A 19,959-nucleotide genomic window follows, 5' to 3' on the forward strand; every position below is an offset into this window, starting at 1 on the left:
CACCAAGACGATGAGCCAAACATCCTGCTGGGGCAACACAGGAAAGCTAAAAAAAATGGAAAATTCTTGAATGGCCAAGCCAGGCCCCCCGATTTCAATCCAATTAACAAGCCCCCTGAAACAAGCAGGAGCTGAAGATGGCAGAGCATCACCAGAGAAGCCCCTCAGCGCCCCTCGCACACTGCATGTGACTGACTGCTTTAACAGACCTGCCATAGCTGAAGGGCCCTGAAATGGGGGGCACCACATGTTGGAAACGAGTGGTGAGATTGACACGTCTGCAGATCCCCTGTGCACTTCTGAATTGTTTGATTTGAAACTGTGGAGCTGAAGGGGAAATCAAAGAAAAAACAAAAAGGTGTCTTTGTCCCAAACATGATGGGGGGGGGGGGGGGGGGTCCCTCTCCATACCTGTCCTGATCTTGAAAGTCACCTTCTTTATGGTGGTCATCCTGGTATACAAGAAAAAAAATAAAATCAATCCAACAGGTACGGCCTAAAAGCAGGGTGCAAAATACGGCCACCAAAACAAACCTGAAGACCACAGCTGTAGACGGTCCCCCTTTTTTTTTTTTTTAAAGTGTTAGGGGGTCCTAAATCCTTACGGAGTCGGAGAGGACTTTGACGTTGTACCAGGCGGTGTGGGCCTGGCTCTGGACTGGGAGGGTTCAGTGAAGGTGTGCAGACTCTCAGCAGTCCAGTTGGATCGTAACGCTCGCCTGCGTGAGGTTATGGAGGCTGCAGCAGCGATGGCCGAGACCGGGATGATGACGATGGCGTTCATGCTGGGAACAGCAGAAGGCTGGCCATGTCTCCATCCCAGTTTGTATTTGTTGTTTCCTGGGAAGGTGAATTCATCTCGAGTCGATGTCGTGTTACTCATCTTCTAGTTGTAGGGTACGTCAGTTTAGACGACCGGAAGTCACTGGGAGTGTCAAGTTAGGTGACAGCGTGACGTCTTTAAACCACAGTCACGCGAGACCCTTTTCTGACAACCTGAAGGAGCCGGTGCTGTATGCCGGGTTAACAGGTAACGGCGGGCTCTGCTTGTGCCCGGGTGCAGTGATGACAGATTCAACAACTGAGAACTTGTGGGACACCAAGCCGGTCGTCCCTTTTATTCGTCCGTGGATGCCTCTTGGCGCATATCCCCCTTAATCTCACTTTGACAGAATTGCGCCCTGCGGCTCGCTCGGGCCACAAGTGACGCCTCCTGCTGGGACACCCTGGATGTGTGGTGGTGGGACAGGAAGGGGCGGGGCTAAGTGCCCTCACTGGGCGGCTCCTTGGTACTGAAGATGGCGTTAGTGGCAGTGTGCCCCCCCATGTCGTTCCGGTGGGTTATTATGTACCTTGAGAAGTCCTGTGAGGGAGACCTCTGACGCACACGCGTGACAAGCCACAATCTCGGCTCTTTATGATTGGTGTCCCCATTCTGTTCTGGTACATAGAACTGAAGACATTAGACAGACGAGCTTCTCTTTTGTTTGTGAGGTGCAAAACACCCGCGCCCGTTAATCCCAATTTACTGTTTCTTGCATTGTATGAGAGTAAGATTTCCATGTCTAGCCACTACCAGAGCTCCAACGGGCCCCTCGGCCATCATAAGGTGTGCTGCACTTTGTCTAAAGCCGTCAGGTCAGCCTCGCTGCACAAGTTCTTTAACGAGTTGCCAAGACACAGGTTCTCACTCCCTATGCTCTTCCTTTTTTCATACACAACTAACTTTTAACAAATCAGGTTTCCTGACATTTTTTCCCCCCATTTGCTGTTGGGGCAACTTTAGGCAGGTAGATGATGTGTGGCACCTCTGCAGTTCTTCTGGCTAAACGTCTCCTGTTGTTTTTACGCAGGCACTCTGCTCTCAAGCCATGCCGCCTGGGAGGGCTCCTCTTCATCCGACGTCTATGCTGCTCAAAGGTAAGAGAAATTTCCAAAATCCAGTAGCACATCGCAAGTGTGGGGTGGTGAAAAACAAAATGGGAAAGACAACACATAGAACTGCCAGCCCTTCGTCCAGCCATGGCTCCATCAGGCAGCACCATAATGGGGCAAATGGGATTGTGCTGGAAAATCATCACGCAGTCGCTACATTTGACATGCACAGTGAGTTTCAGCCGTGTAAATTGCTGTGGTCAGTCCAACATTTTTAATAATAAAATGCTTTGCAGTTGTCATTCCAACAGATGGCACATCATAAACATTTGCACTAATAAAATGTTTTGCATTTGTTAGTCCAACAGATGGCGCCAAAATTAACACTGCTTTCATGAATCCCATACCAAATGGCATATAACAGACATGTGCACTGCAGTTGTCATTCCAACAGATGGCACATCATAAACATTTTCACTAATAAAATGTTTTGCATTTGTTAGTCCAACAAATGGTGCCAAAATTAACACTGCTTTTTACGAATCCCATACCAAATGGTATGTAACACAGACATGTGCATTGCATTTGTCATTCCAACAGATGGCACATCACAAATATTAGCTCTACTTTTATGAATATCATACCAAATGGCATATAACACAGACATGTGCATTGCATCGGTCATTTCAACAGATGGTGCATCACAAATATTTGTACCACTAAATGCTTTGCATTTGTCAATCCAACAGATGGAGCCAAAATTAACACTGCTTTTAGGAATTCCATACCGAATGGTATATAACACAGAAATTTGCATTGCAATTGTCATTCCAACAAATGGCACATCACAAATATTAACTCCGCTTTTATGAATCTCATACCAAACAGTATATAACAGAGACATCTGCATTGAATTTGTCATTCCAACTTGTTGTGCAGCACAAACATTAACTTTGCTTTTATGAAATCCAGCAGAATCCATCTGTTGTCATTCCAACAGATGGCGCAGTACAAACATTAACCCTGCTCTAACAAATCCCATAACAAATGCCATATAACAGAGACCTATGCATTGCATGTGTCATTCCAACAAGATCAGCAGGGGCTGTCGGCGAGTCTGTCGTACCCTCCAACTGGCAGTCCTATAAAGTGCCATCACCTTTAGGTGGTCCAAACATGTTTTAAACAAGAAGCTTGCTGACCTCCAATTAGCCTCTTGAAGGTCTGGTTATGCTAAACCATATCATGATATTGATTTATATAAAAATGGTGGCAGCCTCAGGAGACATGTACATCAAGCTTGCTGCAGCATCTTCTTACTATGCCATTGTAAAGGATGGGATGCGCCAGCCTGTAGCCGACAACGGATTTGCTCATTGTGTGCCTCGGCTCCTAATCCACAGCCACTAATTGCTTCCCTGCTTGCTCTTCTTCACAGATGGTGCGAGCAGGAGTTGTGTCCCGTTTCGAGCAATGAGAAGACACGCTGCTACGACAAAGAGGCCTTCACCCGAGACACTACCTTGGTTTACGACAGCAGCGCCCAAACCCATGGATGACTAACAATTCAGTGCTGCTCTCGCCTCCTCTCATCTGGGGGTCTACCAAGTTAATGAAATATGAAAAGGAAACTGGGCTGTTTGACTTGATTTGTGCCTCCCTTTACAAAATAAATTGCTTTATTAGCTCCATTATTAGTGTAAAAAAGGGATAGGACTGGTTAGCTTGGTTGGGCCAGATGGCCCGTTATCTTCCAGATCTTTCTAATAATGTGAATTTTTAAAGTACCTTATGTACAAACTGTTCTTATATCTGGACATCCAGCCATCCATCCATTTTCCAACCCGCTGAATCCGAACACAGGGTCACGGGGGTCTGCTGGAGCCAATCCCAGCCAACACAGGACACAAGGCAGGAACCAATCCCGGGCAGGGTGCCAACCCACCGCAGTTATATCTGGACAGTGGTAGCAAAAACAGAATATGTACAGAGCACATTTATTTACTAGAAGCCGCACAATTTGTGCTCTGAATTTTTAGAAAATCAACATTAATAAAAGGACAAGCATCTAAATATCTGTGTGTTTGTTTAATTTTTATATCTCTGTTATGCCAACAGATGCTGCAGCACAAACATTAGCCCTGCTTTTACGAATTACCACACTAAATGACAAACAGACACCTAGGAATTGAGTTTGTCATTCCAACAGATGGTGCATCAAAATTTTAATACATTTTTCATTCCAACAGATGGCACATCACAAACATTAGCACTACCTTTACAAATCCCATACCAAATGGCACGACAGACACATATGCATTGCATTTTTTATTCCAACAGATGGTGCATCCAAATTATTATTAATAAAATGCATTTGTCATTCCAACAGATGACGCATCACAAACATTAACACTACCTTTACAAATTCCATGCCAAAGGGCATATGACAGACACATATGCATTGCATTTGTTATTCCAACAGATAGTGCATCCAAATTATTATTAATAAAATGCATTTGTCATTCCAACAGATGATGCATCACAAACATTAACACTACCTTTACAAATCCCATACCAAATAGCATATAACAGACATATATGCATTGCATTTGTTATTCCAACAGATGGTGCATCCAAATTATTATTAATAAAATGCATTTGTCATTCCAACAGATGGCGCATCACAAATACTACTTTTACAAATCCCATACCAAATGGCATATGACAGAGACATGTGCACTGCATGAGTCTTTCCAACAGAAGCCCCATCACAAACATTTGTAGTAATAAAACATTGAATTTATCATTCCAATAGATGGCGCATCAGAAACTATTTTTACGAATACCATACTAGATGGCATATGACAGACACATATACATTGCATTGGTCATTCCAACAAATGGCACATCACAAATATTTGTAATGCATTGTATTACAAAATACTGTTTCTGATGTGCCATCTGTTGGAATGACCAATGCAATCCATTTTATTACTACATGCATTACAAAATACACTCCAATAAGCAGGGCACTGTAAACATTAACACGAAGGTCTGAAGGGGCAGCACCCTGTACAAGGGGGAGTGAACGTGCGGCAGCATCTGTGCTCCCGAGGGAAGGAACAGTGCAGACCACCAAGAAAAAAATCGGAAATCAAATTAATGAGTGCCAGGAAAACCTAAACAACGTCTAAACCCAACAACGTGAACCAAAATCGAAGTCAGGAAACCTGTGGAAAGTCGTAGCTAAAAGAATTCGAAAGCAGACACAACTGGGACGGTGAATGAACCCGAGGAGCGCCAGCTGAAGGGCCGTTACTTCGGTGTCATCACGTGACATGACCGCCAGTGCCCGTTACCAAGCATCCCGGCCTTCCACAAAATGACAATACACCAAAAAACGTTATGGTAAAATAAAAATACGGCGATTAATTAATTAATATCGTGCCATAACGCAGAACCAAAACAAAATTAACTGAAAAATTGAATTCGGAAAACTCTGTTCGAGCGCAAATTCAGCACGCCGTCGCACCGAGACGGCCATTTAACGAGTGATTTTTAGCTGTGCGGTACTCTTGACTGTTACACGTCACCTTTTTGTCCAATAAAACCATAAATCCGCGCCGAATTCTGTCCACCGTCTCTGCCACCCGTAAACATTTAAAATGGGAAGGCGCGAGTCTGAGGAGTCAACACGAGGACTTGTGACGAGCTGTTGAGTCCTTCAGCCTGGCCCGTCCAGTGAAGTGTGTTGTCTGGTGGGCTGCCCCCACGTTCGCTGAAGGTGGCACGAGGAGCGCCGTGTGGTTCTTTTGGAAAGACTCGTCAGGATGACCCGAACATGCTGGCCGCCTACGCGCTGTTGTGTAAAACACGTCAAATGTTACTCGTCCCACCTGACTGGCAGTGCGCGGGACCCTCGTTTACAACGAGACACGCATTCAGTAAGGTGCTGGCACACGTTCTTGAGAGAGGCACGCAGTCCCTGAAGATGCAGTGGTGGTCCTCCTGGTTTTGGCTTCATGTCGGGGGTGCTTTATCGGACTGAGATTTGTTGGACGGCCACGCTAAGGTGAGGGGTGCTTTGTGACACGGCCCATCATCTTATTAATAACTTGCTGAACGGCAACTGGATTGCTGGACGGTGTCTAACTTTGTCTTATGAGTTGAGGTGCAGCCACAGGGCTCGACCTAAGATAAGAAAATGGCCACAGATAGAGAGAATCACCAACTATAAACTCGCGTTCGCCGCCTGTGTAAGTGCTTAGGATTTGCTGCATTTTGATCTTCTCGATTTGACCCCAGGATGTCACATTTCTAGTTGCTGCAGGCTCGTTAGGTAACCATGGTTTTGACCATTGTCTTCCATTTATACTAAATAGAGTCAAAAATTAGCGAAGAAGTTTGAACGGTTCAGAAGTGAAATTCTCATCAACTACATCTGAACGGAGTCGCGAAAAGCGGACCTAGGAGAAAACCACGCGGATCAGGTCGTGTGGCTGCCAGGGAGGACGTGGGTGTGGCCATGACGGATGAGTGACAGTGAAAGGCAACCAATGCAGCATCAGCCTAACGGACTGGCAGGTCTACAAAGTCAAAGTGAACTTTATTGTCATCTCAGCAGTGGGTAAAACTGAGGCGACGAGCAGGACGTGCATTACAAGAAGGTGGTCATTAATTGCGACTTGGGTCCCTTTGTCTTGCCATCAGGGCGTGATGTTTTTATTATTATTATTAGTGTTGATTTCAGCCTGTGGAAGCGCTCGTGCACCTGCAGCAACTGGCAGACGTCTGCGCAGCACAGCATCCATAGGTACATTTTAAAAGCGAAACTGTGGACGCCCGTTGCACAAACCCGGAAAGGTTGTTTTCATTCGAGCTGCGGTGAGGGATGAACTGGGAATTGCACAAATTTAAGCTGCGGGTTCCAATGTCATGTGATCTTAAAGAGATTATTAAGAATTGCAATTTTTCTTTTTAAGTGAAACGCACTCTAAGTTTTATTATTCTTATTATTCAGATGAGAGTAAAAACACCGAACAAACATTAAGACGAGGCCCGTCTCCGTATCTTCGATTAACTTCACACTCGTCTTAACGAGCTGCTTCCGAGTCACCGCCCTGTTCTACACCTCTCGCCCAATCAGCGTGGACACACTGCCTGCACCGATTGCCCGGTTAACGCTAAAGGCGGGGTGCTGTTTTACTCGGCTTCTCGCTTGTACGCTTTAAAAACTAAAATACCGCAGTCACTTTTTTTTCCCAAATTTATTACCAACGAAGATTGCCGATTGAGCCTGCGCATTAGCATTAGTAAAACTACGTGTAACCTTTCAAAAGTCCTCCTTCCTTTCAAACCCGTCCATTTCGGGCGCCTTGCAGGAAGCTCCCGTTAGCTTAGGCGTGCTGATAATTTCGTTTTTAATTTTAATTAATTACAGTCAGAAGCAGTCGGTCAAAGTTCATGCGTAGCCGGGAGGTCCGGAGTACGTAATGCAAGTTACATAAATGGCGCCCATGGGGGACTTGTGTACCGGGGTCACCCCTCTGCCAACATGCTGCCGGGCAGAAAAAAAAAGAAGCAGCTGCTTTAACATGTGGATGGTCTCGGTGTGGGAATCAGCAGACGGTCAGCCGATAAACATTGGTACCTCGGGTGATCTTCGCATGTTACCGTTCCAGTTTCTCACTCAGCCGACTAATGTTTTGCGAATTCTGTCAAAGTCTTCAGAGTCTAGTGCTGCCGCCTTGTGGCGACTCCGCTGTACTGGTGTTAAAAATTCCACGCTCTTTGTGATGTCTAGACGGGACTTTAGCTGTTTCTCCCAAACGGTCAACTTCCCAAAGGCATTACATTACGTCACTTGTGGATTCCCAATTGTGCTCTTTTCCTTGAAGGTGATGGGACAAGTAACTTTAGAATTCCAAAAAAACAGGATAATGCCACTCGTTATTTTTAATGCAGTACAGTAGTACTAAATTGCGCTTTATGTTATAGTATCTTTGACATCTTTCTGTTGTCCCAAATGCATGCTTTTAAATAGGAGTGGAGTGAAAAAAGAAATCCCTGTTGTCCTTCGTTTTATATATTTTTTTAAAAACAGTTGGCTGTATTACGTTATTTGTTTTTTCCTGTTTTTGTAGCCTATTTTAATGTAATCTGCACTTCTTTACCGTTACACCCCCTCTGAACACAACCGACCTTGCAGTTCAAATTAGACGGAGCAAAGTGAGATTATTGCAATGGTCCAGATAACCCTAATCTTAAATATAGTGGGATCAGGCGGACCTCTGCCATTGGACTCTACTGGCATCTGTTGGAGTCACTCAGCTCCAAATCAACGATGGGGTGGGTTAAGAGACAGCCAACGACAACGGGATAGTGTGTTGATTTTTACCAGCAGACCAACAACGTACCAATTAATTTAAGTTGGATTTTTGAACTAAAGATATTGCGGTAACACTGCAAAAATGCATGTTTTACTCATTTACTCTTATGTACCAAGACCTTAACAAAGGCTTCCTAACACCTGTAACACATCAGTAGATCAGTTATTCTTCTTCTCTGTGTAATGTGACTTTCTGACAGGATGGTAGTTATTACTTGTGAAGTAATTACTTATGAAGGATTCACAGTTTGTATACTAAACATCGAGAAATTGTTCTCAATTAAGCCCCCCTATGTTCACTCAACGTGGCGTTTTGCTATGTCACACTTCACAGATGAATATACACTCTGCTGCTTTGTTAAGTGTTATGTATGTTAAGGTCTTGTGACGTAACCGCAATGAGTAAGAAATGCACTGTTACAATGCTTAAACTTGTGTGTTACTATACATGCACTTATAATGAGCAAGTGAAACATTCGAAGTAATCTGGCCAGAGTCTGGATGAATAAAGTACAACACAGGCACACGGTACCGGGTCCAGTGCAGCCGTCCATCAAGAGCGCAGTGTCCCTGTTGCGCGCTCCAGAGACCTCAATCCGAACAGCTTGTGTACTTTTTTGCCCCCGTTGGATGGCACAATATGATTGTCTGTGTTGTAAAAATAATCGTAGAGCCTTTGCATAAAGATATGGAAGTGAACAGTACAATTTTACACGCAGCAAGGACTTTGAAACAATTTTCCCATAAAAACAAAGCTGTCGCCAGAGTTCCGCTGCTTTTTCTCTGGTCTGAGGAAGCCACCCTTGACTCGAGGAATCGGTACAACAGTCAAAGAAAAAGCATTCCGTTAGAAAATCAACGGGCAGCACTTGTGTCCGATCACCATTCACAATGTGAAAATCTAAGCCAAAAAAATAAGATGGCACAAGGGCTTTGCCTTCTCTCAGCTTGATCACCTTCTTTTCACACCACTGACCTGTCTCTAAATCTAGATCTAGAATCCCCAACTCCTCACCACTGGACAGAACAAGACAGGCTGTACTTCTACACATCTCCATGTCAAGTGCCCGTATATAGGATTAGCCTGACTGTCCTCCTCCTGTCAGGTCTTCAGCCCATCCAGCAGGTGTAAGCCATGCCCCCCAAACCCCCCATTCTGGCTAAACAATGCTGCTCAATAACCAAGAAAAAAAAGCACAGGTCAGTGAGAGGAGCTGTATATTTCATATTGTTTTACAACAAACAGCTCATATCCCACTAAACTGCAGTGTTGCAAATAGGACATCCTTAAAGGCATACTCCACCTTTTTTGTATGCAACTTACCCCATGTGGTTCATAGTGATAGCTGAAAAAAACATTTCAAATCCTCTTTTCATGGAGAACACAGATATTTTCTGACTGAAAAGGCACCTATGGAGACCAACACTGAACATCAGAAAACAATATAAAAACATGAAAATAATCTGACACAACTCGTGTTACATATTATACATTATGAACATCCATCCATTATCCAACCCGCTATATCCTAACACAGGGTCATGGGGGGTCTGCTGGAGCCAATCCCAGCCAACACAGGGCACAAGGTAGTAACAAAACCCGGGCAGGATGCCAGCCCACCTCAGGGCACACACCCACCCACATGCCAAGCACACACTAGGGACAATTTAGGATCGCCAATGCACCTAACCTGCTTGTCTTTTACTGTGGGAGGAAACCCACACAGACACGAGGAGAACATGCAAACTTCACGCAGCTTCACAAAGTGAACCCAGGTCTCTCACAAGCCAAAAACACGCATCTTTGAAAAATTATTGTTAAATAAGTACCTATGGAAAATAAAAGTCCACATCACTACAAACTATGCGTGGTAACTTACCTTCTTGGGGGGGTGGGGGTGGAATTAATTCACTGGCTTTGTAACACACAAAGTCCATGCTGAAGTGCCCCATTCACCAAAGGGTATCACATAGTTATTGGCCTTTGTGACAGGAGAGCCCTCACCCCACCAATTCCTTTCTCAGAAATACTCTGACAGCGGACCTCCACTCCAACAAGGGTGACTGCAAACAATGCCACTCTGAGTACAAAGAAACTGAGCAGTACTGGTCATGTCAAGTCTGGCTGGCTGTCCATAATGGCCTGTCATTTTTGACTCCTGTGGATAGTGTCATGATGGAGAACATATGCTAAATAGTCTTAACCATGCAGGAAAATAAATACCAAACAAAAGCACAAATTAAATAGTGATAAGAAGCCAAACACATTTCTGAAAGCTTTAAATTCTAATTGTAAACTTTCAGAAGCTGATTTTTCTTTTTAATTATGTCTTCATCCCGCCACCCATTTCTAAAAGTCACCTTCCTGAGTGAGTGGACATTATCCAAGATGGTTGCCAGTCTGCATCCAATGATGCCAGGACTCTCTAGGATCCTGAAGTACAAGGACACTGCTTGTAAATAAGACAAAAACATTTTGTTTTCTGTATACATCTTCCCATCTAAACATCAGTTTGTAGCATTACATCTAGTATTTATTTTTAGGGTTAATCCTGTACATTTTTATTCTTTATGAATCTTGTGAAAAATTTAAACATGCATTTGAAAGTGTACAAATTAAAAAAAAAACAAAAAAAAAAAAACATTAGCAATAAGAGAAGCTAACCCTCAAGTGTCTGTAAAGCAAAGGTAGCAGCAGCAATAAGACCAAAGCACGTACCTTAGGAGGCCGCAATGCTGATCAGACCATTTTGGATTTTTTGCAATTTAGACAGGAGCCTCACTTGTTGGGAATTCATTTTATTTATATAATTTACATCCCTGAGCAACCCTACTGGAAGCAGATCAAGGCCCATGTTTGCATTTGATTTCTGGACACTTTGGAAATTGCAGCCTGATGCTCACTATTTACTCACTAAAGCAATGCTGCCTTCACCAACAGAACTAACCGAAACACCATAGAGTTACAAAAAAAAAAAAACATACTCCCATCTTCAAAAGCATACAAAAACCTCCAACATAGGCTGTGTCAATTTCTTTCTCATCTGGTCAAAGCCTCGCAAATGCAGAGACTTTTAAGGTGCCCTTTTACTTTGAGAAGCTCACAAGAAAAGAATTTTTTCTTTTGTGTTGTGAAGGTGCCTCAAAAAGTTCAGAATAAAAGCAGCATATAACAATGGTTGAGAAAGAGAAAAAAAAAAAAAAAAAAAGAAGAAAACACCACCTTTGGCCTCCCAATTTTACTAGGCTGCTTCACCATTACTGTGAGCTAAATGCCATTTATCAAAGCTTTTCAAAACTCAGCCCACTAAGGATCCTTTCTGCAGCAGAACCTCCAGCGTTACTTTGTGATGTTCTCACACTCCTGTGCAGCAATATTTTCAAAGTGCTTCAACTTTTTCTTTAAATCCTTTCCTTGCCTGTCCATTCCATAGCACATGTGCGTGTTTAAGGAGAGCCATGTCCTCACCCTGTCCTCCATACCAAACAGGTGGGCTGCACTCACTAGTTGGAGCTGGCAGCAATCGGCTTTTCCATGTCCATCTCCAAAGCAGTCCCACTGGGCTGCAGGTGGTTATAACAAGTCTTACACACCCGGGTGGGCTCAAATAACTGCTGGCTAGGAACAGGTATCTTCTGATCGCAGCAACTGGCGCAAAACACATTTCCACAGTTCCTGGGAAAACAAATGAAAAAAAGGACAACATTTAGGCATTACTCATTTTCTGCTAAATATGTTCAGAACAACGCCTGTACAGGGATGCCATCCTTCGATCCATCTTTATTCCTAACTAGGTTATCCTGGATAAGGTTGCAAAGCAGCTCAAGTCTATTCCAGCAATCATCAGGTGCAAGGCAGAAACACCACCTGGACAAGGCGCTAGTCTATTGCAAACAGAAGACACACACATGCACCCACCAGTGCCAATTCACTTAAAGTGCATGTCTTTGGACTGTGGAAGGTAATCAGAGGAAGCCCATACAGACACAGGGAGAACACGCACACTCCATGCAGGGCACACCCACGGTTCTAAAGCCAGTCTCCTTGTTGCACGGCAGTAGTACTACCACTGCACCACTGTGATGGTGGAAACATTCATTGTAAACTGCAAAGATTCAAAACCAATTTTTAAATTTTAGAGTAAACCTACAATTCAGGTAATAAGAATTAGGAATTGAGACATTCATCTATTAGAGGTAATGTCAATAAAATATTACTGAACAAAGCAATTGTGTATTAACGGACGGGAGCATTGCGTACAGGCATGTAAGTAGACCATAACAAAGCAATGCTTTGTAATTTGTACCAGAAATGTTTATCAAATTACAATTATAATTTAAATTATCGCCATTATTATTGAACAGAAGCTTTGTGCATCATCTTTGCAGTATATATATATTAATTATACTTTTCAGTACATGATCAGTACAAGAACAACATGTGATTACATAAAGTTTAGAAAGTTCTCAAAGTCAAGAGAGTTTTGAATAAAATGTTGCCATGCTGTATATATAGTTGTCTCCATACAGCATTCCTCCAGCATTAAAGACATTCGACTAAGGCATCTGATTCAATGTCCACCCGCCATGCTAACCTGGTTTTATCAACAATAAGTCAGTGAAGCATCCAGATAAACGCTCAACATTCGTGACCCAAGTTGCCTTAGGAAAAAAAAATTATCCATATAGACAAACATACAGTAGATGTAGAAGAAGTGGAATGGCTGTAATATTTTTTCTGTGTCTATCTTAAGTGCAATTTGGTTATTTTTTCTTTTTAATTGGTCAATGTCCACTTCACCCACCAACCTTTTTTCCAAACTTTCAATTACCTACTAAAATAAGGAGTACCTTAAATGATATATAGTGAAAGACTTTAATTTCATTCACTAAAACCACATGCCTCGAACATATTTATACATATTTAACATAAATATTTAAAACTCACATACACAGTCATGGTGGAAACAAACAGACTAAGAAAAACACACAGCAACAACTCTCGAAGACGACAGCCACGGCACATCCTAACTACACTAATATTTAACTTAATGACCTACGCTGTCTCGAAAAGCTGCGTTTCAACTCCAGGGTCCTCAATATCGATGAACTTCACACTTTTTCCTTGACAAATGTTCCCACCAACACTACCAAAACAACCTTTATGAGAACCTTTATGACCTTAAGTCATAAATTAAAATCTTAATCCATGGATTTAGCTCATACTTGATCACCACATTCCAGTAATCAGCAAAACAGTCATTGCTACTTTGATTTGTTGGTCTTACAATCAACAGTAAACACACTCTATAACTTTACCAGATAAGGCACTTGCCGAGTCCTTACCAGCAGAAAGCAAGCCGTTTTTTTTTCCTGGACAGGATCATGAAATCAGACTGGGAGGTCTCAACTCAGTTACATTACACTCAGAAATAAACAGGTCCAAGCCAAGAGGAAGACAATTATCCACAAAAGGCAAATGTGCAATCCTTAGACTCCCTCAGCCTACATACTATCTCAACCTCATTTTTAAGAAGCTCTGTATTTCTCACGGTTTCTTTTTGTTTCTGTGCATATGTATTTATTAATTTACTAATTTATCTACCCATTTAAGTGTATATTGAAAGGGCTTTTGTAAAAAGCCAAATTTCCCCCCTAAGGTTCTATCAATCAGTGTCTTGATATGCTGTCAGCAAAAAATAAGGAATATGTAGGGAGACACATATCTTTAGAGAAGTTCCATCTTTACTTTGAAAGGATTCAACAAGTATGAGAATGAAATGCTGCCTTTATAAATACATGATCAAAATAACATGCAGCGAACAGAACAGAAACTCATATTTCCAAAGTACAGTACCTTCTACAAGACACTACAGGATACACAATTATAAACCTTAATTTAAAGCCATTAAATGGACATGTTGACAGGACTGGCAAACGCTCATGAACATTCAAGTATCTTAGCAATGATAAAGAAAGAGTTCTATGACCAGGACAGAAGTGAAACTGTTGGATTTAAGGTTAATGGACTATTCACTGTTCTAGTGCCCCTGCATATACTTTGCCATGCAATGCCAATTTTAAGATGTCTCATTAACTGAAACACACAAGGGACTGTCGTAATTATTATGAAGATTATATTCAAAAGCAAAAATCACATTAGCATTTTTCAACAGTTAATTGCATCACGATTATTATTTTCAATAATTTGTGGCACTTTACTGTGACTGCCAGTTGCGTAGTTTCACATTCCCTGTGACTGAATCAGACCGGTCTGCAACATGCCTCAACAAAAAATCAAACCTTTGTTTGTGCTAGAGCTGATAACTAATGAATGCTCAGCTGAAAGTATAATGCATACAAGAGGAAAATATATGTTTTAGACCATGAATACAGATGTGCAGTTTGTCTGTCTAAATTCACATTTTCCTCTTGCTTTGAGATGTATCTCAGAGTGAAAACTATCAATGGTCAACAAGCATTTTGCTACTGGGATTCTTTCACCTGTACTTTAACAAATTTCACTTGCCAACTCAAAATCTGAAAACCGTTTTCATCCAGCATGTCCCGTTTTTCAGTTATGATGTGCCAGGTCTTGGACAACTAGGGTGACTGGACAGTAAAGGTGATGCATTTCAGAAATAAGTTTGGTCTCAAGAAAAGTGAAGTCAAAATTAAGGAAGGTGTTTTTGTTGGCCATGAAATCCGTGAACTGATGCATGATGATGAGTTCAAAAAGAAACTGAAGCCCACTGAATCAGCACCCTCATTCGGGCAGGTTGTCCAGAATTTTCTTGACAAGCACAGAGCAGAGAATTATACTGAGCTTGTGGAGAATATGCTTAAAGCATATTAGCTTACGGGAGCCAGAATGTCACTGAAGATGCATTTGTTACATTCTCATCTCGACTTTTTCCCACAAAATCTAAGCGATGTCAGAGATGAACATGGGGAAAGATTTCATCAAGATATAAAGGTGATGGAAAACTGATATCAGGGAAAATTCACTCCAGACGGATGTGCAGTACAAGCACAAAAGCGAGTGCCTCCAACATTTTTGGGCACGCTGACCTCACTTTTATATTGAGGTAAATTGACATAAATATGCTTTAACGTGTCTCTGGTGGTCTCTGGTTTGTTTTCAGAATAAACACATCAAAACAAACTTGGTGGGACAGAGTCCAAACTCCAGATATATTATACTGATATTTAAAAGTGTCAAAACATCAATGATGCACGCTTTTGAGGCAACTCAGGCCCCTTCTTCATGCAATACGATTAAAGAGTGCATATTGCAATCTTTTTAGTTAGCCAATAAAAGGTGTCATTTTGCTTGACTTCTCACTACATTCATAATGGCTAACACGGTACAGCACCCTTGAACTATTCATTAAATCACTAGCTAGTTTTTTTTCAGTCTACTGTGCTTCTTATGTGTGAAGCAGCTGTGTATTCACTGCTGACACAAATCTTTGGAAAACCTTTTAAAGGCGATTTTCAAAATAGGTTGAAGCCATTCATGCTTAAAAGAAATGCATTCAATATTCACAGAAACAGACATGTAAAAATATCTAGATGAATGATGGTGCTTGGCAGCATCTTTCAACTGGCTTTGTCTTTAAAATGCCACTGTAAACAGAATAGGGTAGCAGCACCTTTTATTTTAATCACTTGAAAAAGTATGGACTTCAAAGAAGTCTGGTGCATCTATAAAATATGGAGAAACAATGCCAAGTTCAATGTTTATTATGGATTATGTTGAGTCTGATAAGTGCTGTTCAATAAATGTGGATGCATATATGATCAGTAGTAACTTCAAATAAAGTAATTAAAAATTGTATACTTCAGTAACTGACATGTTTGGTTAATTCATTAAATATTACATATAACTGCACTTTTGCATTTTTCCAAATATTGTTTTTGCCATTTTGTCCAGTTTAAGATTTCATATTTGCCCTCAATTGACACAGTATATAGATTTGTGTCATTATTAAAAAACAAATATAAAAATCCTCTATCACACATTAGTAGCTGATGAATGTGAACCTTGTGGCACCAGTAAATTACTATATGCAGCTGCAATGGTTATCTGTTAACGGCTACACCAAAACAAACAGTAATAATCACTGCTGTTTCTTTTTCCTCAACTTCGCACATATTTTTTACCAAATTTAAGCTTTACAAATTGAAGAGGAAATGATGTTTTACAGACGAACATATTTGTAGATTATTCCATGCAAGAAAGTAATAAAGTTAGTTAAGGTGCAAAGTCATACACACGTGCATCGTGAGCTTAAGAGGAGTAAATGTGTTAACTTCAACTTTATGAGTTAGGAACAATTTTTCTAAATGAAGCTCTTTATTACTTCAAAGATTGCCAAATGTCAGGGTTTTGTCCCGATTGTAATATCAATTAATTCTTTAACAATTTAACACTACACTCTTAAGTAACACAACTAACTAAACCTACAAGTGTGCTGAGATATACCAGGGAAATAAACCAAAAAAATTAATTATAAATTATATTTCACTATTGTGATGAAATCATTGATTTGTAGATTTGACTAATATCTGAATGAGTTGCAGCTAAAAGCAAATGACTTCCTAATTTTATTATTTTTATAAAAGGAAAATATTTTTGATACTGCTTCAATTTCAAAATTTATTCAGACATCACACAAAAACGTCTCTTCAACTATTAGTTGACTTTTTTGACAAAATGTAACATTTTTGTGCATAAAATTTAAATTGTATACTTTGCATTGAAGTACTGTATATTTTTGCTTTATTATTATAGGAGAGAATAAAACTTAAAAATTGTCAGTAAATACACTCAACGACTAAGCAACACACCCTTCCAAAAATATAGAAATTCTCCTTCTAGGAATCGCATTAAAAATAAATTCCTTTTAATAAGTTGATCAACATCACTATATGCCTTTTCAAGTTCCTAATTGCAAGAGAGAAAACATAAAAGTGAATTTGTGGTTTTAGTTAGAGATTTAACAAAAATACACTTTTAGCAACGTGTATTGCAATGTACCATTTACACTGCATCTTTAAATACTTGCAATTGAATACAAATACATTCTCTGTACTGGTGTGATTTTTAAAAAGCTAAAATGTAGACCTATTAAGTTAGAAAGTGTCAGTAAAATTGCACAATATAAATTAAAAAAAAAAAAAAAATTATGCCCAGGCGTGCAAAGATTATTTGAACAAAATGCAATATTTAAAAGAATTAAAAGAGTGAAAAAAGATCAATGCAATAAACAGCAGAGTTATGGCATTATAGAAAACATTCTCACCAAGAATCCTCAACAGTCTCTCTGTCTCTGCAAAGAAGAGGGAAACAGCGAAGAGGAATACCAGTCAGAAGGCAATGCAAAGCTGGGCAATACTCAGATTCACAGTGTGCACGAACACCACACTGGCTTTAAACGTTCAAGTAGTGCACAGATTTGGAAAAAAAAAAACAAAAAACTTTTAAACTGCAGGAGGCTAGAACACCAATAACAAACTCCACCTCCAAAAAGACTCATAACCTGATGGATGGAGCCTATGTGGCCATGCAAGAGTAAGTAGCCTTTGGGTCTGACTGAAAATAAGAACAGCTTAGAGCAGAAAGTATGTTTCACTTAGTCTGCAATACTATTTGACAATGAGAATAACCTGCAAATACCTCCTTGGATAACAAAAACAGCAACATAACTCAAAGTAGATGACATAAGAATCAATGTAAATGGTAAAAACAGAACATTGTTATTACAAAAGTGTCATATGAGAAATTATACTGCTGCAGACTAAATAAGATCACTTGGAACAACATATATATCAAATATCAAAAATTATTTTGTACAATATCTGAAACATGACCTGTTAAAAATGAACCAGGTTACAACCAGTGCTAAATGGTGTATACACTTCTACAACCAAGGCACCGAAATATTTTTTTTAATCTATTCTTACTCTTATTCTGTTGGCTACTGTTATGTAACGCAATGCATACAGAATACCAATATACTAATTAACCTAACTCTCTAATAAAATGTTTGTACATTTCTAGCAGATTTTTTTCCATTGATAATTTAACATAACATAAAACTTCTAGGAATGTTGACTTTTTCTTATTCAAATGTCAAAGGTAATATATGCAGATGTTACCATAAACGATACATAAAATCTTTCATTATTTTACTTCACAGCCCTCACATTTGGTCACTGCATTTTTAAATATCAAATTGTGGAATTAACTATTATGAAAACTGGTTAGACAGACAAAAATTACAATTTTACATATATGTACAATTTTGCGAACCTGTGGCCAATTTTATCTTCAGTCACCAGTGGCATAAAATTAACACTTTTGAAGTGAATTTAGTTAACCAAATGAACTGAGATGTTCCCTCAATTGATATACCTGGTGCATCAGTATTAAATTCATTCACAAAAGCAAATCTCTATAAAACATTTTTTTACCACAAACAGTCTTAACTTTAAGCATTGACTTATGATGCATTTATCTGATTTGTTGAAACAAGTATAACTTGAATGAAACAAGTCTACAGAGTAACTAGAAAGACAGAATTTGCCAGAAACACAAAGAACTGCTTCAATGTAGTTTCCTTGCATACTGCAGTCGTTCACTTGATTAAAAAATTCTTACACCATGAGGTAATATGTGCTCCTTTGAGAAATTAATTGCTAATATAGGAATTATGTGAAAAAAATACAAAAAAATCAGTGTAACAATTACACACAAACAGTAAAAAAAGATAGAAGAAAAACATCTTCCAATCAATCAAACTACATAGAATCTATAAAATAAAATAATGCAAAGTTGACTGACTTATTTACTCACTCAGTCATCAACAGAAACAGTTTAAAAATCTGAAATATAGCCATTTGGAATCTGGCAAGAACGGACATTTTGATATATCAATATTTAGGGGTAACAACCCAAATAAATAACCAAAAATTCTTTTGAGTGAATTTGATTGAGATTTGGTGAGATTATAGAAAAATTAGCAGACATGTTTTTATCCGTTTTATTTCGATACCTAATATGTTATTCTACGTATATGCTTTTCACTGAAAATGGGCCTTACACAAGTCAAGAATGCAGCAGAGGCAATTGATGGGCCACATGAAGAGCACCGATAGCTAATAGGGTGAAACAAAATGACTGAAGATGGGGTGGTTTGCTGGACAGGAAAAAAGACACATGGTCAAGCTATGAAATGTAAAGAAAACGTTTGATGATGTCCAAGGAAGACGCAAAACTCTTTGGTTAGCAAGCGTGTTTTTTGCAGTTAATTGCCAGCAGTGGTCAGTTCCACAGAGTCATTGTTTTGTGGCTTTGGTAATTTACAAAGCACTTCTCTGCCAATACAGTTAAACCTTTTTTAACCTTCAGGGTCAAGTTAAGAGATTTTGCCAGAAAAACTAGAAAGAAAGATTTCTGATCTGTGCACTTTTGTTTCTACTTCCTCTGCCTATCATAACCTCTTCTTTGGGTCCAAGTTCATCTGTGTAGCCTGCTCTCCAGGTCGGACATGTATGCTTGAAGACTTTATTTATGTTATCAAGATTTTGCCAATATGCTCTAGAAAAAACTGACCAGTTATCTTGCAGACTAGTCCGCACCTGAGAATTTCATTATTACTAAATGCTTGGTAAAGCTTCTGTGGATTGTT

At 40.1% G+C, this 19,959-nt stretch overlaps 2 protein-coding genes across 9 annotated transcripts in view; one reads left to right on the forward strand and one right to left on the reverse strand.

Moving 5' to 3' along the window:
- LOC114669158 (acyl-CoA dehydrogenase family member 11-like) overlaps window positions 1-3,932 on the forward strand; it is a 42,781-nt gene extending 38,849 nt beyond the window's left edge. For both annotated transcript variants that reach the window (XM_028825299.2, XM_051921039.1), the window contains exons 14-15: window positions 1,854-1,920; window positions 3,314-3,932. In XM_028825299.2, coding sequence (XP_028681132.1) covers window positions 1,854-1,920; window positions 3,314-3,434 — 188 coding nt within the window. In that variant the 3' untranslated portion in view covers window positions 3,435-3,932. The remainder of the gene's footprint in view (window positions 1-1,853; window positions 1,921-3,313) is intronic.
- A 7,114-nt stretch (window positions 3,933-11,046) lies between these two features.
- The window catches only part of mtmr3 (myotubularin related protein 3), a 53,102-nt gene continuing 44,189 nt past the window's right edge, over window positions 11,047-19,959 (reverse strand). For 5 of the 7 annotated variants that reach the window (XM_051921549.1, XM_051921548.1, XM_028824403.2 and 2 more), the window contains 2 exons: window positions 17,572-17,598; window positions 11,047-11,939 (listed from right to left, as the gene is read on the reverse strand). In XM_051921549.1, the coding sequence (XP_051777509.1) occupies window positions 11,768-11,939; window positions 17,572-17,598 (199 nt within the window). In that variant the 3' untranslated portion in view covers window positions 11,047-11,767. The remainder of the gene's footprint in view (window positions 11,940-17,571; window positions 17,599-19,959) is intronic. The other 2 variants (XM_028824405.2, XM_051921551.1) reach the window with 1 other exon arrangement.

The sequence above is a fragment of the Erpetoichthys calabaricus genome, chromosome 18 (genome assembly GCF_900747795.2).
Source record: "Erpetoichthys calabaricus chromosome 18, fErpCal1.3, whole genome shotgun sequence".
Lineage (NCBI taxonomy): Eukaryota > Metazoa > Chordata > Cladistia > Polypteriformes > Polypteridae > Erpetoichthys > Erpetoichthys calabaricus.